The following is a 21,142-nucleotide window of genomic DNA, read 5'->3' on the forward strand; positions in this document are numbered from 1 at the left end:
TTGGAGCCAAAGGTCTTTAGCCATAACAAACACAGTACTTTTCTCTGACTGCCTTTCTGCTTTTTTTCTATATGTGTGGCATTTGTATGTAGGAGATGCCTTCTGAATGATCTCTAATTTAAAACTACTTGTTGTAAATACTAGGGATAACTTGCATATATATTTTATTTTGGTAAGTGTTTTGTAACATTTTATCTTCCGTACATTGCTTTGTGTATCTTACCATCTGTGTGCTGTTACACATTTTGTAAATTAAGTGTTCGGCTACGGAGCAGAGAAATTGGCTTTTGCAGGCTGAAGTACAATGTATAGGACTGCAGTAGCTTGATGTGCATTTGTTCTGAAGAAATTGCATTCCAAGATTTATTTACTCTTCAAACATTGTTTGTCAAATGAATCTATTTTCTGGAAATAAGTACAAACTTACATTCCTATTATTTTTCTCTTATTGTATATGTTTGAATTAAATAATGTACAAAGCTGAAGTTTCTCATCTCTGTCTTATAAAACTTTATTGTGCAGTTTTAAAATTGTTGTGGGTTTTTTACTGTCTACAAAATTTCCTCTATGATGCAAAAATACATCAACTGTCATATTTCTTTTAGTATTTTAAAGAAAAAAAGTCACATCCCCCTCTCTTGGTTTCCCAGTAATGGCAACAGTACTTCCCAGCACAAGTTCATTTTAACAACAACAACTAAGCCTGATTCTGGGATTTAAATTTTTCATCATTCAAGCAAAGTCCATCCTTGTTGTTGTTTCAGACATATGCATCTGTCACTGTGCTTTATCTTGTCCTGGCAGAGGGCTCCCACAGTTCCCCTTGGAATAAATGCAAATGCAGCTTCTGTATTAATAAAGCTCCTGCTAATAAAGGATGGTGACTTAAGTACTGCAGTGCAGGTAAGAAGGATTAAATTTTATTTTCTTTGGAACAAAAGCAAAACCTTCTGAAAGGGTTCACCTAAAAAGGTGTGTTCCGTAAATGTGTGTGAACAGGCTTACCCGCCTGCTTATTGGGCAACACTGCTCAGGTTTCCGCTTACTTCTCTGATTTGGCGAAGTCTTTTGTTTCTCATTATTCTGACAGGGCAGAGGACCACATCTGAAAGGCGTACCTGTGTCCTTCCTGCTCCAGGCTGTGTCAAAACTTATGTTTCGCTGAGACACATTAGCTTTAACAAAATAAAAAACTTTGCTGAAATCTTTTCATTAGAAATTTCGGTGAATTCAAATGCTGACAGAATAGTTGGGTTTGCTAATTTGTTACCCTTATTTTCAATGTCCAGGCACTTACATTTCTTGGTTTACCTCAAAGCTGAGACTTTCTCAGGCCTCCCAAGTGCTGCTGTTGCAGTGGGATGTGTGCTGGGTGCTCCAACATCAAAGTGAAAGGCACAGTCTGAGCACTTAGTCCGGTAGATCAGATGACCAAAAAACAAACCTTGAGCAAACACTCGAGGAGGATGTTGCAATCAATAGGCTTTGTAAGGACCCTGTGGTTCACCTGGCCATGGTGAGCTCATTTGTGCATTTTATTTCATGCTTTGGCAGTCAGCCTAAATCCTGTAGATTGTTTTGTACTATCAGTTCTACTATTAGTTACTTTAAAGTTCTTCTTTAAAGAGAGCTGATCTATCAGGTGGTGCTTTTAGTTTACACAGAAACAGCACTGCTTATCTTGAATTTTTTTGGTTGTTATTTTGTTGGGTTTTGTTGTTGTTTGGCTTTTGGTTTTTTTTAAGGCTACATGATGATCTGTGCTTTGTAACAAGAAACATGGACTCGAGTCTTTTTATGTTCCAATACCAAAGGAGAAATGAAAAAGTCAGCAATGGAAAACTGCACACCTTGTGGATTGTAAGAAAAGCACACAAATATTCCTTACACAAGTGTATTTCTAAGTGCTTTTCAAAAATTCAGTTACTCTAACAAGCTAGAGGACATGTAATTATGAGAATACATCAGAACTGCATAAGCTGTCAGCACATCATGTTTTTTGTTAATCTTATGTCTGTGTTAGGTTTAGTTCACTGCAGTCAGAACCGACTTCTGGTTGTCCAGGTGAGTGCCTAGGGCTGAGAACTCACATACTGCCACTATTAGGCATTTTAGGCTCTGGTTTTAAAAAACAGACTTGTGTGTGAGTGTGTATGTGTTTGTATACGTATGTATTTACACCCACACCCCCCTTTATAGACTCCATATGGCATCCCCATATGGACCCTCCCTCTCTTTATGATGCATTTCTGTTGTGCATCGGGGAGGGGGAGGCTGATGACTGAATGACCTGGGCAAAGTTTTACCTGAATCATTTTAATGTTCCAAGCATTCAGAGTGGGCCACCTGCAATGACAGACAAACCACTCTGCAGACAAGTGAAGGCTGGGAGGTATCCATCAGAATCACTGGAGTCTGGTGTCAGTGAAAGGGCAAAAAGTTCAAAAGGGCAAACCTGAGATGGCAGAGGTCAGCAGCAGAGGAAGGAATACCACTGCCCTTCAAATGCTGAGTTTCTCTCAGAAGAGAAACATAAGATGATGATGATGACGTAGGATATACTGACTGTTTCTCCTAGTGTTTTTTGGAAAGCTGAAACTGCTTAAGAGGAAAGGAATACAGGTACTCCTCCACTACAGAGGAAAGGAATCCCTGAGGTACACCTGAGGGACTTTCCTGGCAGAACCTGGCACCTGCCAAATTCCTCCTTATTTCTGGCACATAGGAAATAAGAAGGCAGAAGGCCCAATATATACACTGAAGTGAACTGTCAGTAGGCAGAATTACTAGGCACAGTTAACCACGGCCACTTCCTATAAGCATACCCCAGACTTTAGAGATACTGACTCACTGAAAAAGTGTCTAGAAGGTGCTCTGCTAATAAGATCAGGTATCTCACTAACCATCCATCTCATGGTCATTACTGCCATATTCATCTCCTAAAGAAGGTAATGAGCACAGCAATCAATCTAAAAAAACCCCTGGATCTCCTATTCAGATGCAATGTTTTTTAAGAGCAAATGATCAACTTTTGCTACTGTGTAATTATTTTCAAGGCATTACTCTGTGATGAGACAAGACACACTAGAAAGCAGCTGGGGGTAACATTTGCCTTAAGGGTCATTCCTATAGCAGTTTTTTTTGGTTCTCTGCTAAAAATGCATCAAACCAGACTAACTGCAGAGTCCATCGAGGTAGAGGTAACTAATAAATGATGTCATTTTCAACTCAGGATGGGACAAACAGACTGTGACTGTTGTCACTGTAAAATTCCAGCTTTGTTTGGGTCATTGTAAGGATTGTGCTGCCCTGGGAGGCCCAGGGCATGCCACTGCTGGTACCATGTCCCCAGGAGCCTCCAGTGCTGTCCCACCAGAGCCACTGACCTTCCCAGGACCCTGCAGACAGAAAGGTTTGACAAGAAATCCAGGTTTTCTGCATGGCAGGACAGACCACGGAGGGCACAGCACTAAGTTGGCAGGGTTGGCTATTTTTTATTGACTCAAACTTTTAAGTAGAGAAAGGAGGCTGAGACTAAGCAACCTTTGAAAATTTCAGATGGTGCTTAATGGGTAAAAAGAAAAGGATTGTTTGTCGCGGCTCTCATTTTTTCTTCTCAATTAGCACAGCAGCGAGGTTAATTTGGCTACAGAAGTTCATTCAAGTAGAGCAGCTAATTGCTACACATGGTCCTTCCTTTTCCTCAGAGCACGGTAGACACGGTGTCCCAAATATAAATCAGAGCACCACAGTGCTTGCAGTATTGTCGTATTGCCACAGAGTGGTAGTGAAGACCTTACCGAAAGCTTTGTTGCTCAGCAGCACTGAGGTTACGTCCTTCAGTATGTGCAGACCACACGTGTCATATCTTTGCAGTGTGGGAACACCCTCAGACACACTGTTTTCAGTCACTTGCACCAACGAGGGTGAATTAAGGCCACTTCCTATAACACATTAACTCCTGTGATTTTTGGTTTTATCCTTCAGTGTTCATGACCAGCATTTAAGGAGTTGATGATAAGCTCAGTTGCTTTACTTCCACTAGTCCTTAGCAGCAGTTGCAGGAGTTTCAAGAAGACATAGTTAGGTATTGAGTTATAGCTTTTAAAAATTTAGTTACCAATGATATATAATTTAGTATAGCAGTAGCTTTCACTGTGGCTTGAATGGCTAAATGGGGAGCCTGCTAATTACACTTGAAAAGCTCTCTTTGTCATTCATTTTATTTACTTTAATTCAACCTCGTTACTTCTTTTCCATAATCAGCTAATATTTGTAATGCTATGTGCTCAGCATTTTTGGTTTTAATTTCTATAGTCTTTTTCCCTAATTCCATTGAAAGTTACTTGATACAGAAACTATTACATGTTTTGCAGCACAATAATGGTGTGAGATATGGCTTCCATCCTACAAACCAACCAATCTGTTAAAGGTTAAAATTTCTGTGATGTATTTGTCAAATGGAACAGGCAAATCAAAGCCTCATTAATCCATTTTAACAATTTTCTTTCATGTAAGAGTGGTAAAAGCCAAAACACAGAGCACTTCATCTTAATATTGGAATAAATAGGAAGATTCCAGTTTAAAACTGTGTTTTAATTATTGAACAGCTCTCAGAATTAAATCACTGACCTTTGAGAATTTAGTGACCAAACAAGTACTTGTCCTCAAGACACATATCTGAGCATGCATTCCTTTACATGAAGCTTTTCCACTCTGGTTAAAGATGCCCAAGAACACTGCAAGTACCAAGTGAATGAGGTAAGAACAAGTATCCTATATATGTGATGATATTAATGTCAGCTTGTGGAGTGTAGTGCATGTATGGGGACCAAACTGTCTATTCTCTTGGCAAGAAACGCTCCATTAGACAACTGGGAATGGGGTTTTCTGTAAGTGGACAAAGACTGTCAGACTTCTCCATGGGGTGCATCACATCTTAACAGTGTCACACAGAGCACTTCTTCCTTTTGCACTCTTCTGGAGTCCTTTGACTAAGGCAGAAAAAGTTTATATAGCTCAGAAGTAGCAAATATTTTATTGATTTTCAACTTCCTTTGGTGTCAACCAGCAGCAGCAGACAAAGTGGGATTTTGCTAGCTGGTGATTAAACATCTCTCTGTAAACCATTGGCAAAGACACCATAAATCACATTTCCACTAATTGTTCCAAAACAGGGAACTTTTCTGAACACAGAATAAAATGATTAAGGAACATGTCCCAAAATTAGGGTCTTCCTATATAAATTACATTAAAATTGCATTTAGATTGCATATTGCTAGCAGAGTGTAATTATTCTTATTGAAGGATGTAGGCAGTCTTCTGCATGGCTGTGAAAGGCAGCAATGGCCATGAAATAGCTCCTCTTTAGGCACTGTTCTGGCTAGTGGAGCTTGTGAAGTGATTTCTGAACAAGAGGAATGTGTATATGTTAAGTAAGCAAAACTACAGCTCAGAGAAACAGGACATTGTATGAATCCTTGTGCATAAATGTGGGATCAAAGGTCCTACATAAATCATCTAACGAGACTTGAAATTTTGAGGCTTAGGACAGCAAAAACATTATTACTATAGTATTATCTAGTACATAAACTTGTAGACTTGCCAGACATTGGGGTTTCATGGTTTTGGGTGGAGTAAGACCAGTCACTGGAAGTTCTTCGGTCTATAGCTGCTGCAACTGTATATTCCTTTCTGCAATTGGTGGGGGAAAAAAAGAAATTAAAAATGAACACTTTTGCCTGATTTGCCTTTTTATTATGACCTTTTAATCTGGGTTAAATTCAGCCAAATCCATGAAATCCAGGCTTTGTCAATGCACTTATGGTTTAAATAGAATAATGTAAAACTTTATGAGATGCACTGAGCTGTTGTTCTCTTGTTTGCTGGATAGATTCTGAGGAAAACAAGGGTAGCTCTAAACCTCCCCAGAGCTTTTGTGACTTTCAGCTGCTTACCATCTACCCACATCAAAATTTCCCTTTGCAGAGCCATTAATTTCCACAAGTCAAGCTGCATAAGAAAATACAAAACAGAATCTGATGCTCCAAATCACAAGGAATTAAGGAATATTTTAAATTGTGTAAAGCTAATGTTTTAAATGTATAATGATGCTATGGCTGATATTCCCATTAAATTATTATTTAAAATAGCACTCAGTAGTCTTCAGGACTGTAATTAATGCTATCTAGAGACCTATGAATAAAACAAAAGAATAGACATGGTGAAAACTCATTTCCTTGTTTTCCTTCCTCCACCATGCTGCACTCCCTTCCAAGGCAGACTTAGGGAGATGTACTTTTGCTTCTTAAATCTTTCAGCCAAAATCATATAACCTATCTAAAGAATGAAAAGCTGGATTGTACTGCTGGCTATTGTAGTCAGCACATCAGAAACAGAAAAACAGGACGTCTGTACCCAAGGGTATCCTGGCATCCCTGGCAATCCTGGGCACAATGGCACACCTGGTCGTGACGGACGCGACGGTTCAAAAGGCGACAAGGGAGATACAGGTACTACACTCAGAATAAATGATTTAATGTATCAAATGCAATGCCATTCATTCCCAATTTTGTGTGTATCACTCTGCATGAATGGGATTATTCTGCCTAGTCTTCAGAAAACATTTCAGCCATTTGTCATTTACTTGTTTGAAGAAGGAAATATAAAGAAAAGCTTAACAATGAAAGCAAGACAGCTAATACTATGGAGACCTCAGGTCCATGGGATAAAAACAAAAGAAAAAAGGCTTTATCTTCTATGGTGCGAATATTTTCAAGTCTATTTGAAAATTTTAAAGCCTGTATACCTTTTCCTACTCCTTTAAGATAGCAACTATATTTCTGTAAAAAGCTTCAAGCCCAGTAAACAAAAAAACAACTGATACGTTGTTTGGAGTAGTAGCAAGTATGCAGTGGTAAGAAGATTTCTCTTTCTTATCTAAATTTTACATTTGTAGGACTTGCTTCTGAGTGTGTCTACTTGCTGCAACTGTACCAGAGTATGTTCAGGCATAGAGACTGCTGAAAAACAATGTAGGATTCATGTCTGCTCTAACAGGCTATAATAGAGATTTGTGTGTGATACTGAAGACAGAGATAATCTCAGCATCCTAAAGCTAATCATCTCCACAATACTTTAAGCCTTGTATCCATGCTGGATAGGGTAGCACAAGGTGATAAATCTGTGGGCATGTGGACATATAACACTTCCTCTGAAGTGTCACAACTTCAGAATGCAAAGCACAGGACAAATGCAAGTCTACTGCTTCAAACTTCCTCACAGAATTTTGAGGGAGAACTTTTCCCCAATAAGCTTTATGTTAGGTCAGCTATGCTGTCATGCAGGTGGCATTATGGCTTAAGGCAGAAACCTGTCACTGTTATTTTGGGCCTGGCTGCACAGATCAATCCAGATTAAACTTATCAGATATGCCCTTCTAACAAGTCCTGATCTTAAGGATTGTGAATCCCAGCTATTTTCAGTGGAATATATAATCTAGTACCTAAACCAAACGGAGGTCAACAGTCTCAAAGAAATTAACTTAAAATGTTCTGAAGTGTCTCACTACGTCTTTCAAGCTAGTGGAAATGTCTGTATTTAACATACTGGCTTGCTAAGCTAATGAATCACCTGCTCCATCAGAAAAGTATATGCATCCTCAAATATTGTATGCTGCAGAATCAGTGTTGAAGGTGTAGTTTGATGTGCGGTTATTTCAGGCTATACTGATATAGGCAAAATCTTCCAGATCCTTTTCCTAACACTACAGTCTCTCTTATAGACCACAGCTCTTCGTGTGGCTATACAGTAAACTAGAACGGCTGAAAAATAACCAGCACTTATAATTTGGGCAATGAAGACTTTTCACTGCTTATGGCCTTCCCTGGACCACCAAAAGACAAGTCTACCTACTTAATATTTACCCCAGTGATTGCTAAGGAGTTACTTGGAACTCTTTTGTTTATAAAATGATTTAGAGTTCTCTGCCAAGCAACCACTTATTCCTTCTGCTTTCCATGCCCTAGCTTGGTTAAAACCAAAGCTTTTTAAAATCTAGAAACAAACAAAAAAACCCATTAGCATCTTAATAGGCGCATACCTTTAACTGCCCTCTTTTCTATAGGTTCCAGGAAGGTTTGAAAATGGAAAATCTAAAGCTTGCTTATTTTCATTTATCTTATAAAGGTCCTCCCTTTACTCCAATGAGTTATCACATGGTACCAGTGATTTCAGATAAAGTCCCCAACATTTTTTCCTAGATTAATCTGTTTTGATGACTGTACTATTCTCTGTTTGAACAAATTGGGGTGATTTTACCATTCTTTATATTGTATGTACATACACCTTTGCAGCGCAGTTAAATACATCAGACTTAATTTTGTTCCTTACCAAGTCAATGAAAATTCAGCACATGTTGGGCTACACCCACCGTGCAGAAAACTGCTAAAGAACTGTTCTCAAGTTAGTATGGTTGGAGAGCTACCCTTGGAATATGGTTACATCCAAACTGCCAACTCTTTTTTCTTCTGTTGTACTCTGGATGCAAATCCAATTATTTTATCATCTCCTGGTCATCTTTGACTTTACGACAAAAATTACTTTTATAATTGCTCTCTTTAGAGCAGTAGAAAGTCCATGTCATGCTAGATACAGGGATCAAGAGTGTGAATGCCTTCCTCAGACCTACAGGCAATATTATTCCACTGTAATGTTTCATTACCATCAGTCAAACTCCTGCACATCTCTTCTTGAGGTGTGAGTTTACCATTCATAGAATCATAGAATCATTACAGTTGGAAAAAACCTCTAAGATGATTGAGTCCAATCATCAACCCAGCAAGACCAGGTCCACTGCTAAACCATGCTAAATAGGCTTCTGGCCCCTGCAATGTTTCTTCCTGAATGTGGCTTCCTCACTCCATTTCCATGGATGGAGGCAACAACAGGACAAGAAGTTTTCACATTGGTGGTCCTTACAAGGATACAGCACCTCTACACACCTCCATAACTCACCTTGTTATGCCAAGGATTCCTTCTGTGTCAAAAAAGCGCCATCCTCAAGCAGAGTTTCTGTGCTCCCTGTGAATCTCTCCGTAAGATAAAAGTACCAGCAGTGGCACCCAGTAAAAGTCAGGAATAAGAGTATGCTGTACACTACTGTTTGGCCAGGCTAGGAGAGGAAAGATTGAAGAAGGACTCATCCCAAGTTTTCTGGTTTAATGAAAATCTGTTTTTTAATTCTGTACTAGGCGAACCAGGAGTTCCTGGCGTTCCAGGAAAAGATGGTGCCAATGGAGAGAAAGGTGAACAAGGTCAGAGAAGAAGTGTTTCAATTTATTATTTGTCTATCGACTGCCGCCCTTGTGTTTGTGAATACTGGACGTGCTATACATTCTAGCTGTAGCAAAAGTACCATAAAGGTTAAAAAACCTTTTTCCTGAAGTAGTAGAGGCTGCACACATATGGTGACAATGCAAGAGGAATTTGCCACCTCAAATTATCCCACTGCCTCTGATGCTCCACAACTTGTTCACTCAGTCTGTTATCCTACCTTTCCCATCCCTAATCCTTTTGTCAGCTGCTAAGCAAGACATTGCATTTGCAGCTACCTCAGGAGAGTGAGGACCCTGTATCTATGAAACTTCAGAGAAAGAGAAGACACAAGTTATACACCTAAAAATACCATAGATCCTGTATACTTCATATGTAAGGACTTGTTATCCTTAGAGTAATTGTGCACAGACAATGTATATATCCAACAGCAACTTGCCAATGACAGTGTCCAGGTTCTCCAGAATCCTGAAGGTGACCCTGAGAAATAACACGTGGTTGCATGGAAGTAATTACAAGCTGCCCTAAATCCCTCAGACTTTTCTCCAGTCAATTAGAAACATCCCTTGAAGGAGCGTAAGACATGAGGCCAGAAATATTATTTAAAATTATAAACCTACTTTCTTCTCTTGTGTCCTTGTCCTGATGTACCAATGCTGCTTCTCCCAGAGGTTCACCATACAATGTCACCTGTTTTCAGTTCACTGATTCTGTTAAATACTCTCACTTGTAAATTGAGAACAGTAAACTGTACAAAGAGCATTATTCCAAACATAAGAAGCCAGAAGCCCTATTGCAGAAATTATCATGTTCTTTTTCTAATTGATTGAGCATATGTTCTTTCTGGTATCTTTTGTCTGTCAACTGCTAACATATCCTTCACATCATGGGATCTTCACTTTCAAAGCCTTGTGCAGCAACCAGAGGATTTTCAAAGGCTTTGATCTCCAGACCAAAAGTGGATGAAGGATAAATGGAGCATATGGTGACACGTAACTAGGACAAAAAGCCTTTAGTTTTGCTGCAGTAGCAATCTAGGTAACCCAAGCAAAGTTCCATCACATAGAAATTACAGAAACACATGGCAAGCAAGTTCTGGGTGTTGTTAAAAAAAACCCTTCCTCTGATTAAATTGTGAACCATCTCACCCATTTTGTATACCAAAGACTGAAAACAAGTATCTGGACAGATGCTGCTTGTGCCTGAGATGATGTGAGCTGTCAGTGCTACCATCAGCCTGTAGACACCTTTCCTTTCTTTGAGCTTATTCTTGCTGCTTTCAGCAAGAGCACCTGTTTTCTAATGCAATAAGAGGTTCTTTAGGTATTATGTTTATCCTGCACTTAAATGTATGAGAAATTGTGTGTACAGTGAGTACAGTATATATAGTGCTGACACACACCTGCATATACATTTCCTTATGCTGAAACTCAATTTGTGCCCTATTAATCCAGTGGAAGACCACAAGAAACTTTCTTTTTTTTTTCTTTTTTTTTTCCTTTCCTTTAGGAGCCAATGGGACTGTTGAAGAGAAGGGGAACAAAGGAGATAAAGGAGAAAGAGGACAACCTGGGAAACTGGGGCCAAAAGGAGTTATAGGGTCAGTGGGTTACAAAGGTCAGAAGGGAGAGCTGGGACTGCAAGGACAAAAGGGGTTAAAAGGAGACATTGGACCCATTGGCCCAAAAGGGACAAAGGGTGAAATTGGCCATCCTGGAAGAGTTGGTTTCCCGGGGCCAATTGGCCCAACTGGTAATCCAGGTCCTAAAGGTAATACTGGAGGTACAGGGCCACAGGGTAATCCAGGAGTTCAGGGGGAAAGAGGCTTGAAAGGAGACAGAGGAGAAAAGGGGAATGTAGGTGCCCCAGGAGTCCTGCCAAGGAGTGCTTTCAGTGTTGGCCTTACAGTTGACACCAAATTTCCCCCTCCAAATCGCCCAATCAAGTTTGACAAGGTGCTGTATAATGGTCTCAATGACTACAATCCAGTTACTGGCAAATTCACCTGCAAATACCCTGGTGTTTACTATTTCACCTACCACATCACTGTCTACTCAAGGAATGTCCGAGTTGCTCTAGTTAAGAATGGCATCAAGATGCTGCACACTGTGGACAGGTACCAGAGTGGAGAGGACCAAGCCTCAGGAGCTGCCATCCTGGAGCTGCAGGGAGGAGACAAAGTGTGGCTGCAGGCTCACCAAGGGGAGACTTTCAATGGGCTGTTTGCAGACGCTGATGATGATACCACCTTCTCTGGGTTCCTCCTGTTCAGCACCTCTGACCCTCTGGAGCCACTGCCGTTGCCCACAACATAACTCCATGTTATCCGTGAATGCTGTATGTCTGTGTCCTTCAGCCCTCCCTAATAAAGTTGTTATCTGCTGGACAATTTCTTTTGGATTCGACAGAAAACAGTTGTTTTCAGGAACAGCTTCTGCACAAGAGAGGACACTTCTTCTGCTTCAACACATTAGCGGTTTGGTAACTTACTGTAGGAATGCACAGGGGTGCATGTTTTTCAAAAAAGTGGGACAAAATAAAAGATAAATATTCTGGAATTATGACATGTGGGTCCCTGCCATCTTGTATAAACATGAAGCAGCAGTTACTTCTAAGCCAGTTTATTTCTTCCAAGGTGACATATGTAGGTGGGCTTGAAACTTGGTTAGTTTGCATCCAACCATTTCAAAATAATTTTTAGACTTGGAATTAGTGCAGTTTGATACCTTCACAGGTATCAAACAGGTGGCACTTGCTTGTTCTATGGCATGAGCAAGTTCTATTGTAGCTGAGTAGATTTTACAGCTTTTAAATATGGTTCTTTGCTCTCCGTATAGCCAAAGGTCTGAAATGGAGTGAAATGCAGTGATAGGAGGAAGTGCCCCATGGATTCTCCGATGTAGGCAGATATTAAAGGCCAGTGCAAAAATACAGCATAATGCTGCTGTACTTCAGAATTAGCCAGGGCAACAAATGAAAGATAACATTTAATCAACACTGAAGCAGTCATACCAGAGAACTGATCAAGAGATACTTCCTTGAAGTGCCATAAAAGATTAATTTCTGTCATTTTTTTTGGAATTTTCTTCCCCCCCCTTCTTCTAAAACTCAAAAATATAACAAAAGATATTGATAAGTTTCATCCACTTCCCTTAGAAGAGAATAAAGCAGAGATGCCAATGAAGATGGGTCAGCACCATGAAATTCAGTGCAAATGCAGTGTTAGAGCATGAGTCCTGGCTTCCCATCACCTCTCAGGATGTCGGGCAGGCAAGGGAATGTGGGCACATCTCCACAGTTGTTGAACCCTGAGTACGGATCACAGAGCCCAAATGAAAATGGCCCAGTGGGTTTCTTCGGGAAGAACAGCTGCACTTCTCATGTCAGCTGAATGACTGCAAGGGAGATACGAAAGCAGAGGCAAGGGTTATGTGAATTTTTCACCAAGAGGTGGTTTTTTTCCCCTGTAAGCCACCCGCTGTTAAGTTTGCATCACAGAAACAACTAGGCCAAGAAACGCTTTAAAATGGACTTAGGTTTAACTGGAGGACGTGTAGGACTGATATTAGAGTTCAAGAAGCGTTTGGATGATACTCAGGCACGTGGTGTCACTCTTGGGGATGGCCCTGTGCAGGGCCAAGGGCTGGACTCGATGATCCTTGTGGGTCCCTTCCAACTCGGCATATTCTGTGATTCTGTGATCAGCCGGCAGAGGCCCCGGCGCGTCCGGGGAGGGAGCAGGGCAGCGGGGCAGCCGGGGGAATCGGAGCGATCGGGGGAGCGAGAGGAGTAGGCCCAGGACAGCCCGGGGAGCGACAAAACAGCTTAAGCGTCGAAGCCAGCGGAGCGAGTGGGCTGAGGGGCAGTGAGATCAGGGAGCTCCGCCCCGCTCCGCGCTGTGTTCCCCGGCGCTCCGCCTCCTCCTCCTGCTCCGCCCCTCGGCCCGGACGCGCGGAGGTCGCGGCCGCGCTGTGAGCGGGGAGTGCTGGGGTCGGTGCCGGGTGTGCTCCGCTCCGCTCCACGGCACTCCGCCATGCTGGGCGGCTGCCGGCGGGCGCTACCCGCGGCGCTGGGCCGGGTGCTGCAGGGCCGGGCGGCGGGGCCGGGCCGCCGGGCCGTCAGCACCAGCTGGTACCCCGTGGGCAGCGCCTTCGACGCGAAGCAGCAGCAGCAGCAGCCGCTCCGCGGCGGCGCGGCGGGGAGGGAGACGGTGAGCGGCGGGAGGGAGGGGCCGGAACTGCGGCGGGCCTGCGGCGGCCCTGGCCGCTGGCAGCATGGTACTTTCCTCTGCTTATCAGAACTCTTTTTTAAGGGATTTTTTTTCAGGGTAGGTTTTTTTTTCTTCTGTGTAATTTTTTCTTTTTTATAAAATTTTTATTTAGTTCAATATATTTTTGTCCTAATGAACCAATACCTTCTGGCTTTTGGACGCAGAAGAGTTTGACAGTCATGGTCTTGTGTATGGAAAGACTTGCTTTGAGCCTCACTAGCGCCTATATGTACATACAAGAGATACTGCCCCTTCCACTCCCAGCTCCCACCTGGCTGTGCCTTCGTTCCTCTGTCAGTGTCGTGCCACTACACTCTGGCAGTGCTTCGGGATCTGTTGCACTGCCGACATCCCCTTGCCTGGATATTATTCTTGACATTTTTCCTGTGGCAAAAAAAAAAAAGCATTTGTTTGCTGGATCGGTGACGTTTGGGTTTTCTGATATTTTTCCTTTTGAGGTGAGTCAGGTGCGTTTGTTAATGAGTGTCCTAGGAATCAACAGGCTGGCTCCTGGACAGAGTTAGGTGGCACAGTGCATGCAGAATAGTTATAGCTTTAAAATCCAGGTGGTTTGCCTACTGACTCAGCTACTCTTGCCATGATGCCCAGGCTGGTAAAGCTGTTGAACTCGGGGGTATACTGAGGACAAATCTGACCTCTCTTTATAATCCAGCACTTGTTTGGGAAACTTTTCTGTTTCTTCTCCTGCCTCTGCAAGCACACTGGTGTAAGTTTTGCTTCAGGAAATAATGCAGTTAAATATTGCCCATTAGGCTGGCCTGGGTAGTGAGTTCTGGACAATTCAGTTGGCCCAGAGTAATTTGGGAATAGAGATGCATATTTCAGGCTCACAAAGAGGCTGTGACAAGTAGGATGTAAACGCTGAGGCCAAGCGAAGAGAATAATGCTGCATCTATGCAGCCAATGCCATTAAAGAACACACAGAACTGCACCAGGCTTCATTTTTTGGTAATTTTTCAGTTTTTATGTCAAGCTTGGTATCATATGGAAGAAGAGCTCCATGGCTAATTTATTTCTAAAAGGAGATACTTCCTGTTCACAGAGGACTACATGTGCAGGAAGAGCTCACTCGGGAGGTGGATGATGATGTAGGGCAGCAGGAAGGCCAGGAGCTCTCTGGGATATTGCAGGATACTGCAACCCTTGGTTGGGGATCTGAGTGAAGTCTTCAGTCTCTTATACAACAAGCATTATTGAAGGGTGCTGTGATACAAGTATATTTATGTCTAAGTGCGTGTGTATATGTATAAAAATATCTTTTTCAGTGTTTGTTTTGGTCCAGTTCCTGTTCCCAAATAATAACTTAAAACATGGGAGGTGTGAGGAAAGGGTTTCTGTCTTTAGGAAAAAAAGAAGGCAGTTTTAGCAACAGTAACAGAAAGAAAATAGGCAAAAGCAATTCAGAATGTCCCAGATACTTACTTTAAGGGATGCTTTTGCTTCATTCAGAGTATATACTTTTACAGACAAGCTGTCAATTTGTAGTTTTTTGTTTTGTCTAGATAAATACTTGCAAGCTATCTGCAAACCTGTAGCTGACTGCTGTAACACAAAGAGTTTGCAGAAGGTGCATTATAAAGTGACTGGCCTGCAGATCTGCAAATCCAGATTGTGGTTTTAGATACTGAGGTTAAATTTGGGAAGGGATAGACGTGTAAAATCATGTGCTTTTCACTGTTAGATGCTGTAGCTAGCAGGTAAGGAGATGTTTGTGTTGCAGTTGGGCAGTTGCAAAGGGAGTGTATTGCTTGAAGTGATGCTTTTTTAACTTAAATGAAATTAAGGAATTATTAGGAAAAGGTTTTTTCAGCCAAGGGTTCGTTGGGCACTGAAAAAGACTCCCCAGGGAAGCGGTCACAGCACCAAGCCTGCCAGAGTTCCGAAAGTGTTTGGACAGTGCTCTCAGGCCCGTGGTGTGATTCTTGGGGCTGTCCTGTGCAGGGCCAGGAGTTGGACTTCAATGATCCTTATGGTTGCCTTCCAAATCAGGAGATTCTATGATTCTGTGAAATCTTTTTACTGTTGTAGGTCTGTATTGTGGAACTTTTCTCTTGCAGCCAGTGTTAGTAATTTTGTTTGATCAGCAGTAGGACATCTTTAACTCTCTTTCACTGCTGTCTGTGTCTTCCCTGCCCTGTGGGACAAGGCCAGGCTTCGTAGGAACTTCAGGAATAAAAATGTTCGTACCATACAAATTTTTGGCGGTTGCTGATTATTCCTTCGAGATCTGGTTCCAGTATGTGTGGCTTGTTTAATGAGCCCAAAACAACTGTCCTATTGCCTGCTGGATATCAATCCAGCATTGATATCTAGTGCTGTTGGCCAACTCATTCACTGTTTTGACACTCCTGCTTAGTTGTCATATTCCTTGATAAGTCTCCTTTGCTTCAAAGGAGTGATTTTCCCTCATTTTCAAACAAAGTGGACTTTCTGTGTTTTGTTTGGTGCCCATGCTTTAGAAGCAAGATAAATACTTTGAGAAAAGGCTGGCATAGGAGTTTATGGTGTGGAAGAGAAGAGTTTGTGAGGATTTGATGTCAAACTCTTAAGATTTGCTGAGAACAATACTGGCTAAAAAAACCTCAGTGTGGTTTTGCTCTGGGAAATGAACATGTTTTCACATCATACCAGTGTCTGTGACTGGTTTTGTGACTTTGTTTTCAAAGACACTTGTGTAGGAATGTTTTAGTGAAGCGTTACTATATGCTAGCCACGGTCATTTTGATAAAATTCTATAGTGATAATTCAATATTGAAACAAAGGTGCAGAAATCAAGGAGGGTAATAGTGATGTGTTTTCATTGTGTTCTGCATTGCAGGGTCTGTTTGGTGTTCCAGAACTGAGCTGTCCGGAAGGATTTCAAGAAGCACAAGACAAAGCATTGCAAGAGTCAGAACAGCTAGTACAGAAGGCATGTTCAACACCACCTGGGCCAGAGACTGTAAGGATCTTTGATCAACTTTCAGATAGCTTGTGCAGAGTAGCAGACTTGGTAAGTTACTTTTTTATTATTACATGAAGTAAAAATTAATCCTTTTAAACTGACTGAGCTTACACCATGGTGTTCCATTTTATGATTTTCTGCACTGCAGTAAATAGCAGACAGCGCCATGAAGTTTTGTGTTGAGATAAAATTAAATTGATTGAAAGTTAATTACACATTTTTACCAACTGATAGGTAATTACAAATCCTGTCAAGCTCCAGTTGTTTTTAAAACAGATGTAAAAATAATGTAAAAGCAACAACAAGAAAACAATGGTGACATCACAGTTGTATTTCTGCTGTAATATTAATGCATAAACTTTCCAGCATCACTTACAGTGGGGAAAAGAGGGGATTGATTTCAAAGATAAAATTGGGTTTGCAATGCACATGTTTTTAAGTTATGAACTTTAAAAGGTGAAGGTCCATAGAGAACTTGCAGATTAAAAGTGGCAGATGAAACTCAACAGTATTACTTTTTTATTAACAGAAAAATGCAGGTGTTTCCTAGACTGCAGTTTCTATGGTCCACAGATTCGTAGTACTTGGTCTGATATTCTGTATCACAAAATGTTAAGTTTAACAGAGCATTTCATATTGCTATCTGGAAACTGTTTCCCTAAAGTATATCTTTTATCAAAGCATCGCACTTTGGTTGAAGGAAGCAGACCCAACCTTCATTCTGAATTCAGTTCTTAGTAAATAGGTCACTGAGTTTTTTGACTTGGGTTTTTGCATTTGAATGTCTCTGTGTGTTTTCAGTTCTCAAATCTTATTTCTTATTGTTTTCTAGATTTAAGACATCTTTTGTTACATGCTCTGTCAAGTCACTAGTTCTTACGTTTTGTATAGACTACTTTTAATTCTGCTTAATCAATCAATATCTAAGTAAAATACTAATGTCAGAATTCAGTGGCCATGGTTTTGTATCAGTTTGCTGAGTTAAAATTACCTCCTATGTACTAATTTCAGGTTTTTGTGTTCAAAGATGCACAAAGCTTGCAGATCTTTGTCTAGAAACAATTTGGTGATTTTTACCTGTTGGCAGGTGCTGTCATTTAGCACCTGTTCTGTCAATATTATACAGAATTTTAAACAGGGATTCCAAGAAGTAAAAATCTGAAGTGTGTAGCATTTGTAAGGCTGCCTTTTCAACCAAACTGCAATCATATTATTAGACTGTGAAGCTTGTTGCATGTACTTTCTGTACAGTCATGCTAAATGTCTACAATGTATTCCTAGACTTTAATTAAATACATTCTAATCTTTAATTCTTTGTCAGTTCAATGCCAGAACCTCCCTGATTTAAGTAATGGAAGCCCCTAGCTCCCCAGCCCCCTTTTAGCATCCTTCTAGCCTTATGGACCCCTTTAGGTATTTGGAGACTTAATAAAAATCAGTAAGTCAAATAAAAACCTTCTTCTGAATCCAAAAGAACTTCTGTTTTTCTCTTGAAACATATTTCTTCCTACTAGGAAGTTACGTGAAAGCATAACTTGGTGGTCTATACACAAGAGACACACTATACTTAGAATGTTTTTAAGAAGTATATAGGTTAATGATATTTTTGGAAGGATATATGCACTATTTGGTTTAATAAATGTCAGCAAAGTTTTCCAATCAGCTTTATGTTTTAAGAAAAAAAGAGCAAATTCTGCAAAAATATTTCACAGAACTCTTAGAAATAAATGTTAATAGAAGTGGAACTGCTTGAATGCAACTTCGTTTATAAGGCAAGATTCTCTTTTACTTACTGTTTTCTTCTTCTGATTTGTCAGGCTGATTTTGTGAAAGTTGCCCACCCTGACTTTGCATTCAGAGAGGCTGCTGAAGAAGCTTGCAGGAACATTGGTACTGTGGTAGAGAAGTATGTTTTCTTTTTTTTTTTTTTACTATTTCCATATGCATCTTTAAAAATTACTGTATGATCATGTATGAAAACAGCAATCAACAAAAAATAAGTTGGAAGGATTTGCACATGAGAACAAAGTGTCAGTCTTCCATTACAGATATCTAAGGGTTTAGATTTGTTACGTTATCTCATGAAAGGTTATTCCATTTTAGTTTCAGTTTCTGACTCCATGTCACTGAAACCCATCAAAGGCTCAAAGCTATATTTTTCTAGGACTTGTGACAAATCACTAGTGGTTGTAAAGGGTATGTACAAAATGCTAATTTGTTTTTAAGATTTAAGCTGTTACATTGCACAACACTTTTTCTTCTGTTTTGCTGACCCTTTGAATTCCAGACAGTGAGTGGGATATGTGAAAGAGGAAAGGACAGTTTCCTGTTAAAATGAGTGTTTGAAGATGTGTCTGTCTAGGGCTGTGATATATGGCTGATATACTTTGGTGTGCTTGTTCTTTATTTAAAACCCCCATTTCATAGAACATGTTCTTAAACACTTCAATTTCTGAAGTTTGGCTTTTCTTTGGGTTGCCTTTTTTCTTAATACCTTAACGCTTAAGTTCTGAAAGTTACCTCTGTGGCTCTTGACTATAGTGGATTTATTTGCTTCTTTTCTGCTCTTGCTGCTGAGCAGTGGAAAGAAGTGATCTTAAGTCTCCAAATGCTGTGTCCTTTCAGTATCTTCCCTTCCTGTTGGATTCCGGAGTAGCCTTCTTTAGTGAATGCTTTACCAAGCAGTATTTTGAAGGTCACCCAGAATTTGCTGCTTTCCTCAGGACTCCTAGTAACAGTGGACACAGTGACTGGTTGATCTCACGTCCCACAGTGAGTTGCAGAGGCCTTTTATACTCTGAGGAGGACAGCAGTACTGACTAAAAAGAGAATTCTAAGAGTAAATTCAGCAGAAACTGTTGCTTTGTTCTTGCCAGCGTGTTTGGGAAGCCTTTCACTTGAAACTGGGTTCCTCAAGAGTTGGATTCAACAAGCCATCTATAACAATATGACTATAATATCTGAATACCACTTCAGATATAAAATTTTTAGAAAGAAGAAAATATTCACAAATTATCCTGAGAGGCCAATAAACTATTGTATGCATATGTTTCATTCCCCACTGCAATTCCCACCCAGTAATGCAGGTTGACATAGATGCTTGTAGATAGTATGCCAGCAAATCCAATTGACATAGTGTTGTCTGCACAGGTACAGTGATCGGTGTCTGGAAATGTCCTGGGGTTAGTAAACTCTAAGTCTACTCCAGTGGCAGCCAGCAGCACATTTATCTGATGGCAAACTCAAGCACAGATTTTTCCTTAATGGAGTCCTTTCAAAATAAGGACTAGAAAACAGTTCTCTCAGATTTATGCTGTCACCATGATGATCTTTGTTCATGGAACATAAGCCATCAGTCTTAGACTTGCTCATATTTGCTACAAAATACCATTCAAAAGTATTTTCCTATTGGATGCATAAAACCTATTTTCATGCCAGTTTGTCCACACATGCTTTGAATACAATTTTTCTAGTTTTTAAGTGTGATTGTGAACCAGAAAGCATTTTGAAAATACAGCCCTTGGCTTTTAATGTTGTTTCAGTAAATACTAAGGTCTGCCTTTGAATGAGTAATACCAAGAAACTGAAATGTTAGTGTCTGTTGCTAATGTGTGCTTCTTTTACTCTTTATATTTTCAGATTAAATACAGATGTTGAACTGTGTCAGAGTTTAAGACGTCTGCTAGCTGATGAAAGTATTACGAGTTCCCTAGATCCAGAAACCAGGTACTTATTAATGCTTATAAATCATTATAGATAGAATCTTATAGAATTACATTTTTAGATATTATATGTATTTTTCCTTATTGTACTTATGTCTCATGTTTTGTTAAATTAATAAATGCAACTGGAAAACAAACCACATCTCTGTTATTAATTTATTAGTGACTACTAAATAACTGGCACAGAAGTTAGGAAGTTTGTAGTTATGTAGTCTTGGAGAATGTCTCTGTGACTGTAGAGCACAAGATATATTTACACTGAATAACTGAGATCTGCAAAAACAAAGACATGACAACTGAAGATTTTCTTCAATCATACTCTTTTGATTAAAATGATATACTGTACTATAGTGTATATGTAAAATAGGGACCAGACCATACAACTTGGTTTCAGTTTATAAAAGTTTATTTATATCTTTCAAAATCAGATTAGCAGTATATTTATTTATAACTTTATGATTTCTGTCATAGGTTTTATTAGCTTTTTATTCAGTTATAGTTTTGAATTATTTATTTGCTGACGTGGTTAGACAAGCTTGGTGTTTGTTACTTCCTTCTTCCTTCTTTCCCCACGATCAAGGATGTTAGATTTGAAGAGGTATTTTTCTGATGTTAGAATAAATGAAGTGTGAAATGAAATTAAAATGGTAATTTGGACAAATTTGTTAAACATCTAGGTTAATGTAGTGGGATTATTTTGAAGCATATTTTTAATGTAGATGACTAAGAACAAAGGAAAAATCCTTTTTCAATGAGTTGACTGTTAAAGACCTACAAGATAAGAAGTCTTTGTCCCTAATAACAATACTTGTATAACTGTGGTGTTAGTCCCTGTGAAAGACATGAAACCTA

At 40.1% G+C, this 21,142-nt stretch overlaps 2 protein-coding genes across 2 annotated transcripts in view; both read left to right on the top strand.

Moving 5' to 3' along the window:
* The first annotated feature begins 4,125 nt into the window (after positions 1-4,125).
* On the top strand, positions 4,126-11,717 carry LOC113965027 (complement C1q and tumor necrosis factor-related protein 9A-like). The gene is made up of 4 exons (XM_027677877.1): positions 4,126-4,761; positions 6,321-6,512; positions 9,252-9,314; positions 10,843-11,717. The coding sequence occupies exons 2-4, from the start codon at positions 6,347-6,349 to the stop codon at positions 11,646-11,648; spliced, it is 1,035 nt and encodes a 344-aa protein (XP_027533678.1). The 5' UTR covers positions 4,126-4,761; positions 6,321-6,346; the 3' UTR covers positions 11,649-11,717.
* Positions 11,718-13,366: 1,649 nt separating this feature from the next.
* Positions 13,367-21,142, top strand: part of MIPEP (mitochondrial intermediate peptidase) — a 74,244-nt gene continuing 66,468 nt past the window's right edge. The window contains exons 1-4 of the mRNA XM_027677878.1: positions 13,367-13,543; positions 16,443-16,616; positions 18,386-18,474; positions 20,208-20,294. Coding sequence (XP_027533679.1) covers positions 13,367-13,543; positions 16,443-16,616; positions 18,386-18,474; positions 20,208-20,294 — 527 coding nt within the window. The remainder of the gene's footprint in view (positions 13,544-16,442; positions 16,617-18,385; positions 18,475-20,207; positions 20,295-21,142) is intronic.

Source organism: Neopelma chrysocephalum, unplaced genomic scaffold (genome assembly GCF_003984885.1).
Source record: "Neopelma chrysocephalum unplaced genomic scaffold, ASM398488v2 Primary Assembly neopelma1_43, whole genome shotgun sequence".
Lineage (NCBI taxonomy): Eukaryota > Metazoa > Chordata > Aves > Passeriformes > Pipridae > Neopelma > Neopelma chrysocephalum.